This window comes from Vanessa tameamea, chromosome 4, assembly GCF_037043105.1.
Source record: "Vanessa tameamea isolate UH-Manoa-2023 chromosome 4, ilVanTame1 primary haplotype, whole genome shotgun sequence".
Taxonomy (NCBI): Eukaryota; Metazoa; Arthropoda; class Insecta; order Lepidoptera; family Nymphalidae; genus Vanessa; species Vanessa tameamea.
Genome location: NC_087312.1, coordinates 4,632,035 through 4,652,403, shown reverse-complemented (window position 1 = coordinate 4,652,403; position 20,369 = coordinate 4,632,035). Strand labels below are relative to the sequence as shown.

At 30.7% G+C, this 20,369-nt stretch overlaps 2 protein-coding genes across 3 annotated transcripts; one reads left to right on the top strand and one right to left on the bottom strand.

Annotated features, from left to right (window-relative positions):
• Window positions 1-1,525: 1,525 nt before the first annotated feature.
• Window positions 1,526-4,413, top strand: LOC113394636 (uricase). Its single transcript, XM_026632027.2, has 5 exons — window positions 1,526-1,685; window positions 1,782-2,287; window positions 2,377-2,500; window positions 2,613-2,799; window positions 3,793-4,413. The coding sequence occupies exons 1-5, from the start codon at window positions 1,663-1,665 to the stop codon at window positions 3,964-3,966; spliced, it is 1,014 nt and encodes a 337-aa protein (XP_026487812.1). The 5' UTR covers window positions 1,526-1,662; the 3' UTR covers window positions 3,967-4,413.
• Window positions 4,414-5,087: 674 nt separating this feature from the next.
• LOC113394441 (uncharacterized protein) lies at window positions 5,088-19,864 on the bottom strand. Of its 2 annotated transcripts, none has more exons than XM_064220746.1 (6): window positions 19,763-19,864; window positions 18,769-18,878; window positions 10,293-10,443; window positions 9,625-9,816; window positions 9,200-9,400; window positions 5,088-5,311 (listed from the first exon to the last, which is right to left on the bottom strand). In XM_064220746.1, exons 2-6 carry the CDS (start codon window positions 18,828-18,830, stop codon window positions 5,255-5,257), a joined length of 663 nt encoding a protein of 220 aa, XP_064076816.1. In that variant the 5' UTR covers window positions 18,831-18,878; window positions 19,763-19,864; the 3' UTR covers window positions 5,088-5,254. The 2 variants fall into 2 exon arrangements, with proteins under 2 accessions (XP_064076816.1, XP_026487537.1); XM_026631752.2 differs by lacking the exon at window positions 19,763-19,864 and adding an exon at window positions 19,322-19,468.
• Between the last annotated feature and the right edge of the window lie 505 nt (window positions 19,865-20,369).

Below are 20,369 nucleotides of genomic sequence, written 5' to 3'. Positions count from 1 at the left end.
TAACATTAATTGCATCAAAATCTCAATGAACCTAATTGAGTTCATGATGGTTTTTAAATTATCCGGGATAAAGGTGCTTGATTGATAATTTAATATCTTCGGGGTCGAATTTAGGGCTGGCACCGTTGCGAGATATCAGCAGTAGACAAGTAACATTTTAGATATTGTTACTATATTACATGAAGTTTACATTTCATATTTTCAATAATTAATGTTTAAAATACTAAGTTCTACTTGCCAAAGTATACAAAAAATTATATGTATATAAAAACGAAATACCACTCACTGATTAATCACGAAATCTCAAAAACTGTAACACCTACAAAATTGAAATTTGAAATTTCAAATTTGTATATTATAGGGTGTAGACGTCCGCTAAGAATGAATTTTACGAAACTCCACCCCTAAAGAGGTAAGACAGGGTTTGGAAGTTTGTATTTTTTTTTATTTCGAGCGGGTAAAGCCGCAGCTTTAGCTAGTAAATTATAAATGTTGCATCGGAGTGATATGTTTCTGTGGTATTCTAATAAGCTTTTCTAAAGTATGCGTACTCGTACTACGTACTATATTATGGCAACTAAGAACTAGCTATATTATTATAGCAGCTTTGTCTTTTTTAGCAAATTTCTGTTATGTTTAACAATTCATTTATTATTTACGTTTCTAAAAAAATAAGTACATAAATATACCTAATACCTACTACAGATTACTTTATTTTTTTTTGAGTAATAATAGCGACAACTTACCTATATATACTATTTAATATCAATAATAAATTATTTATAATTGTTATTGACATTTTATTGTTGTTTACGTGACCATAGACTTATAACGTCTCAAGAAGTGGCATAACCAATGACCATGCCTAGTCAAAACCCTTGGAAAATGTGTAATTATGATTACAGTGGTATTTGTTGTTGTGCTTTAAGTTTGACTCTGATATTAGTTCAATGATAGTTTATTATATTTTAAATAAGCAGAGGTCATGATCCTGGCTGTCCGAATAAGAGGAAGTAAATGATTACATTAAAATTGTTAGGGTTTTACAATGAGATATCATTCCCCAAATAAATATTATTCATATACAACTGACGTCAATAGTTTTATATCTAAAACGTTTGTACTAAGTGTTTACATAATCGTTATTTTAAAAGTATGCAAGGTAAAAGTATTTTAATGAAATTCACTGATAGCTAAATTTGTTTTACATTTTTAGTAGGTATTATAATTATGTGGTATAATAATGTCGGTCGTAAAATATAACTACATATATTTATGTTTTTAAATAATAAAAAATATAGTATTGTTTTTGACTCTCCGGTCTGAAACTTTTTCCACCCTGTCTAATTAAATTAATTTAATATACTCTTTTATGGTTTTGTGTTAAAAAGTAAATTTGAATGAAAACTCGTAGCTGTTGTTTATATTTACAATTTCCTTTGATAACGATGAATATTGCTCTGTATTTGATAAATAAAATTAATGTGAACACCGATAACGTCCAGTTTGCGCATTAGGCGCGTGCTCGTCAGTGATAATGAGGGTCACAGGGTACCTTTATAAATGAGCTTCGGAGTTCTAGTTATCGCAGTCTCTTTATGAGTAAATGAACCGTCGCCGGTTCTTACACACACTTAAAATAAAGTAATTAAAAAAAATAAAATGCCGTGGACTAGCACGAACAGGTAGGTGCCCCGACAAACTAATAATTGACTTAATATGAAAATTCAATTCAGGCACAAAATAACATTATAAAATACTTTCGCTTTTGTATATTTCAGAATTTACGCGAAACCATCAAATACAAGTTCGGGTGAAGCAGGCCCGTTAGTTGCAATTGGCGCTAAAGCAGCGACTACGGCTGCCGCGGACACGGGCGGCCGTTTTGAACTTAGTGACCATGGATATGGGAAGAGTTCGGTTAAACTCTTACACGTGCATAGAGATGGAGAATACCATGTCATCAGAGAGTTTGAAGTGTCTACAGAATTAAAACTTGCGTCTGAGTCCGCATATATCATAGGCGATAACAAAGAGGTCGTAGCTACTGACTCGCAAAAGAACACCGTTTATTTACTGGCCAAGAAACATGGAATTAAGACTCCCGAAGAGTTTGGTGCGGTTGTAGTGAATCATTTTCTGTATACGTACAGACAAGTCGTCGAAGCAAAGTGTCACATTATAGAATATCCCTGGGAAAGACTGCAAGCGGGCAGTCCGCATAACCATGCATTCGTATTTGCCCCGACTGCAACCAGATGGTGCGAAGTCTCACAAATACGACACGGTGAGTTGTTCATATCATTTTTAAATTATCTAATGTAATGAACTGTACAACATGCCCATAGCTGTATAATAACTTAATAATTCCCGCAGAGGCTGTTGCTGTAAAGTCTGGCTTGAAAGGTCTTCGTGTTTTGAAGACTACGCAGTCCGCTTTCGTTGATTTCGTACAAGATGAGTATACGACGTTAGCTGATGCTCCTGAAAGAATATTTAGGTATGTACTTTAATATTTTTGCCCGATATTTTATTTGCAGTGTAATACTAGAACTTTTGTAGCATTAAATGTCGATACCTAACATTCTACACTGGATTTTATTACTTTACAGTACCATAGTGGAAGCAGAATGGTCATACGACAATATGAAATCAGCAGATTTCGACAATGCATGGTTGACCGTGAAAGATGCTATTTTAGAAAAATTCGCTGGCCCACCTGACACCGGCGTTTATTCGCCATCGGTACAACACACACTGTACCAAGCAGAAAAAACCGTCCTAGAAAAAGTTTCCGAGGTAAAATTTTGATTTAATTAAAAATATTATTTAAGTAATTATTTTTTTTATTTTGATTTTATATTTGATTGTAGACCGATGCACGTCTATTTATAATTTTATTGTCTTAAATTATATGATCATTACACTTATATAACTATTTAGTCATATTTAAGTCCATTTTAGTCAAATCTTTGCTTAAACAAGGCTACAATAATAAGTGATATAAGTATTTATGTTCGTGATTATGTGTTGGGGTTATCTCAGTAATTGTTGTTCAGCTTTGTGTGATATTTGAAAGAACCAATGCATTAATATAAGTTATTCATTAACCTAATGAGTCCAAGTGGCGATATATAGATTTTTTATTCGAATAATATTTCAATTTAATATGGAATAAAGAATATAAATATATATTATCGTTAGTATCTTTTGATTAAAAAAAATTAAAAAGTAATTCATTCTAGCGTCCATTTAAAAATACCTATTTTGATTTGTATACATTGTGTTTGCAATATTGTAGTATTTTCGAAAATTATATATTTAGTTATCGATACTAACGATACGAGGCGTCACACCCTTATTGGTTATCGGGTCACGTGACATACAGCTATACGTTCCCCGTTGTGGTCAAAGTTTATCTATAACTGTTTCAAAGCAATCGTCATACTCATTTTTGTATATCATCACTAAGCTGATAAGAAAAATGAAAAACATATTTATCTATATTGAAATTTAACGATACAGAGATCAGCAGACCAATTCTGTAAGAACTCACTTCGTATCTTAATCGTGAAATATTCAAAACCGACTTACAGTTACGCTATTTTGTTTCGTGTATTCTCTAACTGACATTTCGCCATCGTGATCTGCAGTTGTTTTCATGTTTGTTCTTACGGAATAGCTCTACTGTATTGATTATTTTACATTGGTGTCATGTTTTAAGGTTCAATGATTATTCTATTATAATAATTATTATTATATCTAATATTTTGTTTTGTTACCTCATTATAGATTAATTGGATTCGGATGACAATGCCGAACAGGCACTATCTCAACATTGATGTTTCGAAGTTCCCCGCGAATGTGACCAAGGGTGATCCTCATCACTACATATACCAGCCCATCGACAAGCCGGCGGGACTCATCTACGCGCAACTTCGTAGACGTCCTAAAAGCCACTTGTGACCTTGAGCGCCCTAGACTATCGAAGTGACAGTCTGTTCCACCTAGGTCCTAAGATAAAAATAGAGAGATGTCATGCAACATAATAATTCCATGTTGCGGCATGAAATTCTTAATCAGTTTACTTTATTTTGTATTTCTGTTTAATATTGTTGATGTTGCGAATGATTTCCTCGAGTAAGAAATATGGCATTCCCTTATAGTAAGGGTAATCAAATGTAAAATAAATAAGTGTTGTATCTTATAGTGATATAAGGATTTTTAAACTATATTCTAAACCCACATAAAGCACAGGATATAGAAAAAATATCTAGTCAAGATGAAATCTGAGCGATGTGCTTTTCAGGAGTAGATAGAAAGAAATGTTTGTCAAAAAACTTTCGAAAAGGCCAAATCATGTTTTAGTACAATTACGATGTTACTATATTAAAAAAGCAAATAAGTATTATAGATGTGTTTATTAATTTACCTTGTATATAATTTAAGATAACAATCTCATACAGTGGAAAAAGGATTTGGTCAACTTATGGGTCTATACTTTACACGGGTCAATTGTCGCCGTGCCGTTACTTATCATATGGTCTCAGAAAGCGGCACAATAATTTAATTTACATAGAACACTGAAATCGCGACTAAGTCATTTTCTTCCAAAAGTTTAACAGACATATATTGGTTGGACGTTTGGAAGTTTTATTGAACATGAACACGGTATCGAAATGTTTAGTCAATCAATTATTTAAGTAGGAACACACCTTCATGCGGTCGATCCTTTGCGACTGACCATGAATTAAATCAATCATAAAATGAATTGGTCATCGCATGGCATAAGTTGATTTCTACTTTTACTTTGGCATTTGTGATTTTAGACTACTGTGACCTAGTCGCTTTACGGTTGATTTCTGTAGTGCGGGTTAGCCGCGTATTGAAAATTTAATCATGTGAATCTCATGTTAGAGCTTATATATCAATTACCTATTATTTTTTATGAGAAGAATAAAACGTTAAGTCATATCTTTCAATGAAAAAATTGTAAATATGTCACATTTAACCATAAACTGATGATTAAAAATTCGGTCAATAATAGTTCGACAAAGAAACCTTGAATGATAAATTAAAAACAGGCGATAATTATATCAGTTTTATTAGGAAATATAAACTGTTTTTAACAGCACTATCAAAATGACTTTCTACTTAACAATATTGACATATACTTTTAAAACAATGCGAATTCAACAAAAAACACGTAAATTAATAATATTAAGTAATAACTTTTCACTTAAAATATACCATTTTATAGACGTTTTGTTCCAATTATTTTATCAGCTAAAGCGTATAGCTCCTCCACTGTCTGCAAGAAAAATAAAGAAAAACTTAATTTGAAGTTTTATAATGTTCGAGTAGACACGGTATTTCATATTTTAGTTAAAGTTTAGGTTGTATTTAAGATTCTTTTTTTATTTTATTGAATGTAGATCGAAAAACTAGGTCAATAAATGAAACATTTAAATAAGATTATAATAACAACTCTAATGACAATTTAATATAAAACGTAAAAATATTATTATGTGTCATTAACACACTTCATATAATATAACTTCTTCTTATTTTTAAAACGGCTCTACAACTAATGGCCTCTATTAAGTAAAACTAAGCGAAGCACAGATTATATAATTGTTACATAATGTTGAGATAAAGTTGCATGATCAAAGAATACAATAGATTTTTTTTTAATAAAAAAATTGGCTCTCTGATTTTTGATATTATTATAATATTAAATAAACAAGTTCTGGACTTGCAAAAATAAAATATTTTATCGTGCGAGATCTTTAGAGAATCCACTGAACAGCAGTGTTTCTACACTTGAGTATGAGGTCAAGTATATCTTATATTACACAAGAAGTTCTTGAAAAGTATACCTTCAGCATCTAACGCAAAAAAAAAAAATCACTTTTTCTATATGAAAAACAATTGCGACGAGTGTTGTAACTCATTACATTACATCTTTTTACTTTAGCAGCCTGTAAATTTCCCACTGCTGGGCTAAGGCCTCCTCTCCCTTTGAGGAGAAGGTTTGGAGCATATTCCGCCACGCTGCTCCAGTGCGGTTTGGTGGAATACACATGTGGCAGAATTTCGTTGAAATTAGACACATACAGGTTTCCTCACGATGTTTTCCTTCACCGCCGAGCACGAGATGAATTATAAACACAAATTAAGCACATGAAAATTCAGTGGTGCCTGCCTGGGTTTGAACCCGAAATCATCGGTTAATTTTAATGATTTGTGATAACAATTATTAAAATTTGTCATGATAGCGATTAAAGAAGTGTATATTTTAAATGATATCATTTTTTTTTGTTTCTTTGTTGGCATAATTTATATGAGTACTCTTTGTTCATCAGCTCTGTTTCTGCAACAGATAACTTGTAAATGAGTTACATATATACACAGAGAATATACGTACTTATTAATGATAATAATAACAACAAAAGCGGAGAATAATAATTATTTTACCGATTATGTTATGTTTATGGATCACGTGAATGTGGTTATATTTTAAATATTTACTGTTGTAAGACATTTATGTAATCTAGAGATTTAAAAATTGTTGTCGAAGGAGACAAATTACTCTTATAATTTTTAAATAAAAATAGTATTTAGTTCTGGACTTTCTACATACGAGTATTTACTAATGAAGGCGCGCTCTCAACGACATAATTATATTACCTTTGTTTTCAAGTTTGTTTTATTAAAAAATCCTATAGATCTATATCCTATAGAGTAATTATAATAATTTTAAATAGACACAGGAAAAAGTTAGAGGAGGTATGTTATAAAACAAAATAAAAAAAAACATTTTCATGGTAAATCGATAAGGAATCTGGCGTGTCACAACTGAATATTCAGTGGATACTTATAATCATTTGAATCATTATAATCATGTAAATTTTACAATATTTTACAATCTGGGTGCGCTCCTTCGCTTCCTCGTATAAATAAGTTCGCTACGTATATTTTTTGAAACAATGTAATAATTTGGTTTTAATATTCCAATAGGCATACGTGACTAACAGGTTTGTTTCATAGAAAAGTCAAATGTCACAGAATGATAAGATCAGGGTATTCGTATCAATAAAGTAGATTAGGATAATTATGATTCGAGTAATAACTGGTCGTAATGTAAACATAATGATAGATCTAAATTCTTGTTTAAATGATTACTCTTTATGTTAAAATTTGTAAGTAGAATAAGTATATAATTTAACTCTATTGCTTAACATATCTCAAGCCTTTGGGGAGACTTGTATTATTATCACAATTAGTCTAGACACTACGCTTATAAATCGTTCTGACGTAGGTATTGACAAATAATAAATACTATCTAATGAAAGCATTAAAATGAATCCCATAGACAATTACTATTTTTTGTTTAAAGAAAAGTCCACGAATGGAAACCACAATTCGGGAAAAGGATGCCCCGAACCAGATTAACAATCAACAAACAGATTACCAAAAATAACCAGATTAACAAAAAAAATCTTCATTTAATTATGATATAACATTTCGTTGTCATCGTATTCTAATATCTATAAATACCGACGAAATAATAAATAAAATAAAACAATCTCAAAAATAATCATAGCGCGTAAATATTCAAATAAAGAAGCTTAATTTTTAATAATGTAAATTATTATAGCTTCTAAATTAAAACATATATATACCCTTCTTTCAGTTTTCATAATAGGATTTGTCAACATAAGGCAAAGCTGTAAATTGAGGTATTTATTAGCTTAGTACATCAGGCTCATCGTTATCGGGTCATTTTGACAGTACGAATATACGAATTAAATACTTTAAAGTTTCTAATGATAGTTGGACTGTGATGTGCAGAAATATATAAACTTGATATTTAGTATTTCTTGAAATAGCTACTTTTTATGATTATTCAGTTATTTGCCTTTGTAATTTTTAGCCGTTTTGAAGATTAACTTGGACAAACTAATGTCTGTTAGTTTCCCTGGTTAATCTATACAAACATTTTATTGTCTGCCTAGACAGTAAAATTGTTGTTATAGCTATGTAATTAAAAATAAATATTTTTTTATATAAATATAAGACACACTCAAATTTTATTTATTTGTATAAAGTTAATAGTTATTAGTATTTATGTCGGCTAGAACATTTCTGCATAACATTATTAAAATTAAGTTTATATATATTTTTTATAATATTGAAATTGTTAGTTATACAGTGGTAGTTACAATGTACACGTGTAATTATATAAAACGCGTTAAACAGTATAAAGTAAATTAGGCAACCTTTATGTAAAAAATCATATATCTATGTGACTTTTAGTTAATATTCAGTAAATTATTATTTAATGTTACGTACAGAATGAACTTCAATGAACCCATATTTTTTTAAAGCCAGGAAACTTGATTTGTTATAATGGATATGTTAGTTAAAGATATAACAATTTTGTAAATTTGGATAAGTAAGTTAATCGTATATATATTTTTTCAGAATTTCTAAAATCAATATTAAAAAACGCATTACAAATTTTAATGTAGTATTCTTTTAATAAAGTAGGTTTCCCAGTAGTTTTCGTCCTTGGGTAAATTAATTAAATTCATAAAAAAGTTATATAAAACAATACCTTAAATATAATATAATATTTTCATTGTTTTTCACATTATTTAATAACACTAGATCACGTATGACTTGAACGTAAAGTTAAATGTATATAGTTGGTATAGTTCACTACACGGGTGTAATTCTATGGATGATCATAGAATGTTTAAAGTTTATCTAAATAACTTGAGATTCATAGTCCAAAGGGTCAGCCTAAGCTGGTGTTCATCTGGTTCGCACCGGTTTGACGGTGAGCCTATGTTACATGTTTTCATTTGAATAAAATTATCTGTACATATTATCAGTTAAATAAATTAGAAACGGTACATACTAAATAAACTTTTGTATTTAGTCTGATCATCGTACAAGTCACCATACATTTTTATGAACTCATTTTTTTCAATATTTTTGTTTCGTAATAAGCTTGAATGTTGTCTCGTCTCAAAAAAAAGTTAAATAATAAATCTAATTATTTATTGCAGTTTATGTGGTATAAAAACCCCATTTTCATAATATTTAGCTAAAAGTGAATAAACTACAAATTTAATAAAGAAATACCAACATGCTTTAAAATTATCAAATCCTAATAAATTGAGGTTCTCACCGTAAGACTTTTTAGTGTTTTGACATCATTGGTTTCATATTTGAGAACAGCAAATTGTTCGTCTGTGAAACGAACGCCCTTATCGATATCCGCTCGTTTTAGTTCATCTAACTCTTCAGCACACTTCAGAAGCAATTGTTCTGGTGTTAGCTGCTCACTTTCTTCACTTGCAACTTCGGCTTCGGTTTCTTCATCGACCGTCTACCGTATTCATGGTAAATAATTAAAAGTCAATTTAACCAATTGTAATTTGTCGAACGGATTACGTATAAATAATTCTTGAGCGAAAGGCAAAGAAGAGCAAAAAAATGATATTTATGATTAGTTTATTTTTCCAAAACTTACATTGCTTAATCGGTAGTATCGCATGAAATGGTCTTATTATATATTTATGTTATTGTAAAGTATGAAGGTCAATTTCCTACCTGATCAAATTTTTGCGATGCTTTTAATTTTCTGTAGTAAGCATCAGCTCGTTTCTTTGCGGCTCTTGCAACTTCTTTATTCACCATTCGCCAAAATACGAACACAGGATGATGGAAGAGCTCGGGTGGACATTCTTTTAGTGGTGTCTTACCAACGAGGATAAGACGTTTCAATCTTTCCATTTCGTCAAGCTAAAAAAATCATACATAATAGCCATTATAATTTATTCTTTCTTCTGTTAATAATACATTGTAATTAAATGTAACATTGATTCGAGAGTTTCTAGACTTTACTTTTCTCTAGGTTAAAGAAGATCACAATTTATCTTTCCAATAGTAAACACGTTACATGTGTAAATCGGATTAGAACACGTGACAATGTATTTACAAAGATATAATAAAGTTGCACTATTTTCAATCTTTGTTTTAAGCACTAGTGTTGTATTATTAATATAAAATATAAGTTTGTATGTGTAAAATGATAATTTTTTGAATTTTCGATAGCTACTTTTTATGCTTACTTTACAAATTGGAAAACATAATATACAACAAATACATATACATATAAAAAAGGTAATAAACGTACACATTTCTTCACATTTTATCTTGGGAGACTAGGTTAAACGTGAATACCATTCACACTTAGTGTAAGTAATCAATGTACTTACGACTCTGGAGGAGATCCTCTTGTTGAGGTTTTCCTCGTTAACGGCTCGAATTCTCTCTTCCAACTCAGTCATGTAGGTTTTGTCGGTGAGCCGAACGAGATTCGAGCCCATATGCTTCTCGAGGCGGGCCCGGACATGTGGATGAGTAAAACTGAAAAGAACAACAATCTCAATTAAGATACACGTAAATAGTTTTTTATTTTGCCTGCAAATTCTCAAATAAAATAATTCAATATGTTGAAGTGGTTGACAATATTTTGACTCAAATATATCTCGTTACTTAAATTATTCAATTTATTCATTAAAGTATATAATAAACTCGTCAGTGAAGTATTTTATTTTAAATTTACTACACTCCTGTCGTTTTACTCACCATGTAGATTGTAAATTTTTAGGACTCGTTTTGAACGAAAATGTTTCTATTTTTTCTTAAAGAGCGAATCCACTGGTAAAACGTCCCTGACGTAAAGTATTAGTAGTTTTGACGCTGGGCGCCCGTGTCATAGTTGAGACCTTTATCACGGCAAGCGGGAAGGCTGGCACGGTATGGCACGGCTTCCACCGATACCACATGTACACATTTTCATGTAACGTGGTGTTTATACTTGACTGTCGATAGTTTTGATTGGGCAGCTCTAATTAAATTTTAGTTTGGTTGAAATACAGACTATTAGGTTCTAAGAACTGCTTTAAACCTCAGCAAAGTTGTCAGTATTAACATTAAGACCAAACAAGTATGTACGTTTTAAATAAGATAATTAGATATTGCAGTAGCTCTGAATATATTGATAACTACAAAATACAAAAAATATTAAATTTGGCATTGAACTAAAATATAATAAGTAATAGGTAGTGATAGTATAGTAATCATAATTTTGATTGTTTTAGTTTTCGAAGGTAAGTTTATAATTAAAGCATGTCCTCTATTATTCATATTTTTTATAAGTATTTAAAAAATATATTTTTTTCAAGTCTATCTACTTCTTTAGGTTTCGTGACAAAACGTTTTTGAGATTTGTCATACATGGCATTGGAATTACTGTTTGAGTATTTGGCAGCGACTACTATTCTAAATTAAGTATATCATCGCTTTGGGTTCTCGATTGAATATAAAAAAAAATCTCGAATTACAAATACGAAGTCAAATATATTGTTAAAAAAACAACATTCTATCGATTCAGTATTTTAAAACATAAAGTAATCTATGAATAAATATCGACTTTTAGTGATAAATTATAATACTGTTTGGACTAAACTAATAATATTTCTTAATAATGTTTTAATGACATGATTTTTATATGATACCTACATTACCTACATATATCGGAAAACAAAATTATCATTTTAATAATATTTTGATAACCTGTTAATATATTTAAGTAAGTTCAGCCGCCTGCTAAAATTTTTAGATTTAAAATCGGAACCAACTATGTCATTATCTGTTTTAATGACGATAAAGATACCGTGACGAAATAGTGCCACATAAAAACTGTCTACACGCAACGATATTTGCCGGTTAGGTTACTATTATTGGTGCTTAAAAGGGTTCACTTGTAATTGTGTGTACTGAGCCTTTATCGCCACGAGGCGGGTAGGTAAATTTAGGGCGTAGGCGGTGTCATCGATAACATGTAGAACTTTGAACGTAATTCATATCACTTAAAAATTATAATATCATTCATTTCATAACAATAGCGACCCGATCGGCGTCGCACGGGAGCAATTTATTAATAAAGAAAACCAGAAGTGTCCTAAGCAAGAAAATATAAAATTAGCTTATAGAAATATGTCATATTATATGGGATATATTTCGTCTTTTTTAATAGTATTTTGGCCGACAGGTGATGGTAAGTGATCACCGCATACCTACCTCGCGACTTCGTGTGCGTCAAAAAGTTATTGTTGTAGCCTAAGTTACTCCTTATTACATCAGCTATCTGCCAGTGAAAGTCCCGTAAAAATCAGTCCAGCCGTTCCAGAGATTAGCCGGAACAGACAGATAGACAGACAGACAGAAATTGAAAAAATGTTATTTTATTATATGTACTGTGTATACATACCGTATATAACCGCATTTGTGGTTATTTTAAGATTACAAACAGACACTCCAATTTTATTATATGTAATGTAAGATAACGTAACTTTTTTTGTTATGCGTTATACGTTTAAATTAATCTTAACAAATTAATGAACGAGTGTAGAGCAGCCTACTTATATACTTATAATCTGTGATGTATAATTAAATCGGTAAATAAATCGGTAGTACCTCGATAGAAGCCTCATTAAACGGACGTGTTGCATATATTTATATATTATAGGACAAACTTTCAACCAAACACACTTTTATATAACTGGAGATTTTTTAGTTTCGGAACACATATCCTCTTGCGTTGAAATGTTTCACTTTGAAATCTAAATCTGATATTTCACTCACGATTTGACCATTTTATATCGATAGTGTCCAAAAAAATTTAAATTTAAAATGGTTGCAATAATGTCAGGTGTAATTATTCTTGTTTTTTCACTGTTACTATGCTACGGTATCGCGTTGTTTGTTGGGTAACGTTATAATTCGCTTTTGTTAAAGTTTTTATTTTAATAAAACTTTGAAGCGTACTTTAAGGCAATGTTCGTGATAGTTGTGAAACTAATGATGGCTCCATTTTCAATTCTATTAAGAACATTTAGTGAATACTAGTTATTTTCTTTATTTAAGGATTTAAACAATGTTTTATATCTTAAGTTTGGAAAGATATTATACTTATCAAGTCAATAAAGGATCAAAAGTTAAAAGGACTTTAACACTCTAGATGCGCACTTACAGCGGCATATATCAATACTAATATTTTTTTATAAAAAAGCACATTAAGCTTTATTAATGCCGAATTTTCAGATTATCCTACTAATTATCTAACTTACTCAATTATGACAACTTATATGCATGCGAAAGCGATCCCGTGGCGCCCACCGATGAGACGGAGAGGGTACCGCTGGTTTTTTAGTGGGTAATCCGGTGTGCCACCAACATCTTGGGCACCGGCGAGTCCATCATACCCCCCACTTCCACGTGGGGGAAACGCGCGAAAATAAAAAGGACAGGGCATCCACCCCGTATAATTTAAAATTTTATAGTAGTGGCCATTCGCATATGAGGATACCCCAAGCTAATCTACGTAGTTGTAACAGCTCTAACGCGTTTAATGGAGAAGTCCTCTATCAGAGGATCCAAAGCACGATATCTCCGAGTAATCTTGAGGCGTTGAAGTGTCGGAAGTCACACAGCACACAAACGTCACCTAAAGCTAAGAATTAAGCGATTAACGCTGGTCTACTCAAGGTTGTTTTTACGATACCTGTTCAAAGCAATAACGATGTGCCACCACGTGCGCGTAAAATCATTATACGTAATATGTAAAATTATACCGATACGTATATCCACGTCGACCATAGAGCTGAGCTATCTACGGCCTGATATATGTATGACATTTTGCAAACTGACAAAGAGGCATATATCCCGTATACTTAAATATCGTGTTATCTATAGCAACAGCTAAATTAATATGAAAGCTTTATTAAAATTATCGTAAAGTAAATATTTCACCAGTAATTAAGGGAAATACGATACAATACTGACACGTTACGGCAATATTATGATTAATTACAATATTTGTATAAACCTGCTTTGTTAACTACGAACAGTCATGGTAATATTTAATTTAGGTTTAAATTAATGTTTAAATTATTTATTAATGTTGTTACTACAACAGAGTAGTAACAACATTAAGTCCAGTAATCCCAACGTTGCGTAGACGCAACATTTCACGGAATGAAAAATAATTAATCAATATTTTTTTTTTCTAAAATTTTCTTTTTTTGATGTATTTATAAACGTAATAAACAATAAAACCATAAAATATGCATTTATTTTTACCCTTGGGAGTTAATGGGTTAATAAATAATTTTAGCATATGTAACCCAAAAATTATGAAAAATATCTGAAATTAGACAAGTGGACTTTGGTAATAAGTAAACGTTGTTTTTTTTTATTTTGACGTCACGAATAATGATGTAAATGAATAATAAATTACATTAATTTCTTTTGATTACTTCATTCAATTGTTTGACCTTGTTGCAAATTTCTGTAAAGATATCACTGTATTGTTTGTAAACGTATATATTGTTATGAATAAATATTGTGTGTACTCCGACATTGGGTTATCAGTTAAATTAATATATGTATGTTATTGCAAATTTTGTTGGTATGTCATTTGAGTGGTATATCATAAGCATGGCGCAATTTCTAGGCTGAAGAATTGATTCTAGCTAAAAGCCATATTTAGGATGAAATTATAATGGGCAGTTATGTTTAGCTAGGAACAAACTTTTAAAAAATTGACGACGAAGTTCGACGATATTTCGATAAGAATTTAAATATTCAAGTCAGCAAGGAAAACTCAACAAAATTTTTTCTTCAAAAAAAATTATTCTACCCGTGCGAAGACGAGAAGGATTACAAGATATATGATAGTAGAATCCTTGAAATTGTAAAAATATTTACGAGAATACTTTTTCTTATAACATATATATTTATAATAAACATCAAGCAAGTCACGCAAGTGTAGAGTCCCGAACTGTTTACATATTGTATCCAAAATTACACATTACGTCACGTTTTTCTACACGTCATTAATTTGACGCTAGAGTTTACAACGCTGTCATATAAATACGACCCGATTATGCGAGACTCGAAGAATGCTCCTTCGAAATTTCAACTATGAAATCTCGTCTGAATCACGAGCAATAAATAGCGCGCATTTTTATGGGTCGTTACTTTTATGCAGAAGTGTTTTCATGAATTACAGCTGGAAAAGACAGGAAGTGGAAGCCAACGATAATTTTAAGTAATTCTATATTTAAAAGAATAAAACATAATAAGAAAAGACCTTTTAATATCAGTTTTATATTCATAATGTTCATATTTCTGTTTATAAAATGTTTGATAAAGCCTGTATAAGAATTAACAACTATGTATTTTTAACAAATTGAGAACTACAATTTAAAAAAAATATATAACGTTAACGTTAAATATTGTCTAACACATAAACATAATTCGATAAATGCATAACAAGAAATTCACTCGAGCTGGCGATCTTATGAATAATTTACAAAATAGTCAAATTTACAAGAATAACAAGATACGTAAAATTGTATACTGGCTTGCGTAATGTATATCAATATACATTGCACGAATAAATAAAATAAGCAATACGATAACAAATTTAAATGATTCGGCTGAATAAGTATCTTCGACCGAATATGAGTCACATCAATCAATATGCTAGTAGAGTGAATCATTTATTTAATTGTAAATGTTTACAAAAAGTTTTTAAAAGAAACATCAATTTCTATCCCCGTTTAAAAACATACATCAAATATATCACTATCAATAGAAACATTTAGAAAATCAGTAGCCAGTTAAACTGTCGGTAGTAAAACTGAAAAGCTGTGATATTTTTAAAGTCATAAAACGCACGTCTCAGACTTTAAAGCTTCTTAAATACTCCGGTCTATTTACTGCGTTAGCATCACTTTCGGGGAAGTTTACACATAGTTATATTTGTACCGTCTTCATTGTGGTGATTTGATTTGAAGATATATATAAAAAGGTACATTCTCATCGGTTCCATTAAGCTTTTTAAAATATCCGAATCGACGGAACTAAGTATCGATTGGATTTGTTGATGACTAATCGATATGGATGTCTATCGACTTATTGATGATGATTAAAGTATCAATATTACTGTATTTCTTTATTAGGATAACGTCTTACTTACTACCTTATAAGGTACTTAAATTAGAAATTATTCAATATATATTTTAAATGTAGCCCAATTTATAAATCTCATAAAAATAATACGTATCTTACAGTTATCATCTCAGTCGGCAAGGCCAATCATTTCGCAAAATATTTGTTACAATATGTAGGTATGTATATATTAAATTGTGAATGACGCAAAACGTTACGTTCATAGTTATTATCTCGGAAGTACGTTATACCAGAAAAATACACGTTTTTATATAGTTTTCATATCTAAGAAATTTCATAACGAATTTACATTTGTTTTGGAACTGAAGCGTTCAGCAGCGCTTAAACTTATACTACAGGTATTACTTGAAATTTTATGAACAATAGAAGTCAGGCTTAGTTAGCTACTTAAAATTGTTTCTATTGTTTACATGCGCTCTTATCTGTTTGTATGATTGTCTTAATTGTACAACGCAATCATTGAAACTAAATAAAATAAGATGTGCGTTACATTGTGAGTTTAAAGTACGTTAAATGCAAAGGGCTGTTATGTGCTTTATGCTTTACTAAATTAAATGGAAGGCACCTGAACGCTGATTTTGTTCTTGGAGATTCGATGAGTGATATAGAATCATCACAGTCGCCTGTTGATCTGCGACGGCCGCGATCTGCTAGTAGTTCAATGGTGGTCCAGAATGAACCTTCCGAAGCGTTCGACGACGACCGCTGCATGATTGGTATTGCTGTGCTACTGCATGTTGCTTCCCTCGCGATCTAAGGTGCAATGACTGTGGCACCATTACGGTCGCCAAGAGCCAACCACCTCAACACCCCCTTGCACCCCACGTGTCACACGCGAACATTAATCTCACGCCCCGAAACCTATCATATTCTCCCCGCTTTCATTCATCGACAAAATATTTAAATAGGTGTTAATACGTTTCTTTCCATTAACTTGAAATATCGGATTTTATACGAATCTTTTTATTCATGTTCTTGTTTGTTTATTGTAATTGAAATAATATTTGAAAATACTGCGGTAATGTTATCATAAAAAGTAATAAATGACTAAGCAGTAAATGAAATAACGGTTGTGTAACATGTAATAGTTATGAAAGAAATAAAAAATGCTTGTCCAGCAATGTAACGCAACAGCACGGGGCTCTGCCCAGTGCGTTAGTTTTTTTAGTTCAAAGGCTCGACCGAGGAGTGACCCAGATGGCGCCAACGTCGCCAGCCCCGACCGGGTCAGCTGATACTAAGGCCTTGTATCACGAAAATAATCCAAACAAACTTTTAATTTATTACTCGCTGCTACGTATTTATGACTACTCATTACCAGGATTATTGATTTCGAACGGACACGTATAATGGACATCTAATTTTTTATAAACTCGTTGAGGAAAAATGTAATAGGTTTTTGTGCATTACAATTTTTATCAATAAGCTTCGTAAAATGTGGACAAGTTAATTATTTATTTAGAACAAGAACTTTATGGGGCAGCCGATTACTCATGATTTTCTCCTTCCTAAAATGTAGTCATAAAGAAAATATTCCATTTCAGTTTCTGAAAAAATGTACTAAATATGCCATGAATGCTAGAACATAAACTATCACCGTAATGCCTTTTATTAAAGCCTAAACTTGTTTCCTTAATGAGTATGTTCTCTACAACTAAGGGTTTAAAAATATTTTTTTTTATACCACACTTCTTCAGTGTGATTAAACAGAGCAAAGCTTAGAACTTATTTCGAGAGATGAATAATCTTAAGGACATGTTTTTTTCTGGTAATATTCCTAGTTACCCCAATAGGCTATATACAACATAGACAATAGCCCGACTTTTTACATCGCTAGACGGCCCCTAAACTATTGTGCTATTGACGCTGAAATGTTAACAAAATTAAATATCAAATGACATGTGTCCTCAAGATTATTTATTGTTATTATTAATAATTATTATTTTAGCAGTCAAGCACATCAAATATTTTAAAGATAATTTTGGCACACGAAAGTTCTGAATCTACGATTTAATGGCTTTAATTAGTTAAAATTGAATGGCCTATTCAGCTCATTGTTTGACTATATGAACTAAAAGAGGAAGAAAAAAACAACTGAAAAATCTGATGATGTTATTATTTGCTATCAGCAATAGCAACTTAGTAGTCAATTGATATCACGTAGCTAAAATATTTTTGTAGAATACTTGTAAATACATGTGTTATCTAGAATGGTCAAGTTATAAAAAATTCGAGGTCAACAGTGATATATTGACCTCGCGTTTTTATTCTTTTTCACCATTTTCATTTTTCAATTATTAAAATCAAAGTTAAAAGCAATATTATTGCTAAAAGTTTATATCTTAACCAAATAGCTAACTATTGTATATTAAAATCGATAAAGTTATATATGTTTTGCAAAAATTGATTTTTTTTTAACCTTTTTCTAATGTTGCCAGTTAATTTTTTTTTAAAATAGTAATCATGTTTTTTATATCGTTATATATTATTATAGTATATTTATTTATTCTTTCGAACTAGTAATCGAAGGTCCTACAATAATTCAGAAGTACGCAAGAACAGGAGTTGCAGAGGTTTTATAAAATATTTAAAAAAACGATTCTATCTAATATTTTTATTATGTATAGTGTATATATTTTGTTAACTTACGCATATTGTATGATTTTTGCCTGCCACCATCGTGGTAAATTAGGTAACTGAAATCTTTTCATTTTTTTTCTTCCAGTTTCTCCCTCGCCGACCTCATATTCTCCTTCTACCTATTAATCAAAGAAGTTGTCATTTATCAACATAATACCGACATATTTAATGTCTCCTAGCTAAATTTTACTAGGTTTTACACAAACAGCCGGAAATTGAATAATAAATAAATATTGAGGAGGAGTCAGTGTCAGTTTCAAGCTTTTTAAACGGGGTTGTAACATTATTTTCAACATTATATTGATGTACTGACAACATGATGCAATTCTGGCTAATCGAAATTTTGGAAAATATATTTTTTTGTGTGTTAATTATAATGATCTCTAAATTTTAAGTCAAGTGGCCTTAAAAATATTTTTTTTGTCGTGTACTCGTGTTGTTAGTGAATGACTGTAGTGCATACTATTTTGACATGCCATTATCTGAGATTTTAGTGCTTAAAATGTAGTTTTGTTATAGTTTAATGTACTTCAATTTATTTTTAAGTACTAATGACTCTTACCTGTATTTTAACTCTCTTGTCTTTATCGTCGCCCTGAGGGTTATCGGGTTTTTTTGTGTCACCCATTTTAACTATTTAGTATTCAAATATACGGAGAATTTTGTCTAATAAAATAAAATATTAAATCTAATTTACATTGTGTTTTTTTATTTACACGAAAATTTTGAGTCAAAACATTAAAATGAAAATTATAAAACTGATCACTGTATTTTGGGAACGTCATTTTTTTTAAATTTTTTTATAATGGACAGGAACCAAACAGCCAGTATCAAAAAAAAAATTAAAAATATAGTAGGAGTAATCTTTAATAATAATTATTAATTACAATTGAATTATTCGTTAGACACGAGTATAACTATGTAAAATAAAGATTTTTATGTTAAAGATTTAAAATTGATGTTATAATTGTATAATTTACAATATATTCGAAACTTTATTTACCCTTGTAATCCGCAGTATATTTGTTTAAATCTTTAATTAACCACATTTATGTAAATGCTTTCTGAGAAGAGCTTCCTTTTTCGTATGTGTCAAGACTTGCTCTCGATGAGTGTTTTATTTCTTGGAAAAAAGTGTACTAGCAATTTGTCGGGAAATGCAAGTCCTAGTTAGTGAAATAGGGATATCTTTAGTAAATAGGACGTTAGTACGACTAATTACTTTACGCTTATGCCACGAAATGATTAATGAAAATATTTACTAATTCAAATGACGTTTTCCTAAGAAAATTACGAATATAAACTTTCCAAAGATAAAATAATTATTACTGAATCATTCTTATTAATTATTGCGTCTTTGTTATGCGTACTTGCCCGTATTATTGTAGAAAAGCGTTAATTGACTTCTGACTTTTTAATAATCAAATCTACGTTACTCATCCTATTCCAAGTATAAGTACTTAATAATGGGATTCACCGGTCCGTCCGTGAGTAATATTATATAATATATAAACTCACGCTACGACGCAAGAGGGCGCAGCAATAACGTTTAACACGAGTGAAATCGCTCCAAGCAGTTAGTTTTGTATTTAATACTAGTTCTCGCCCGC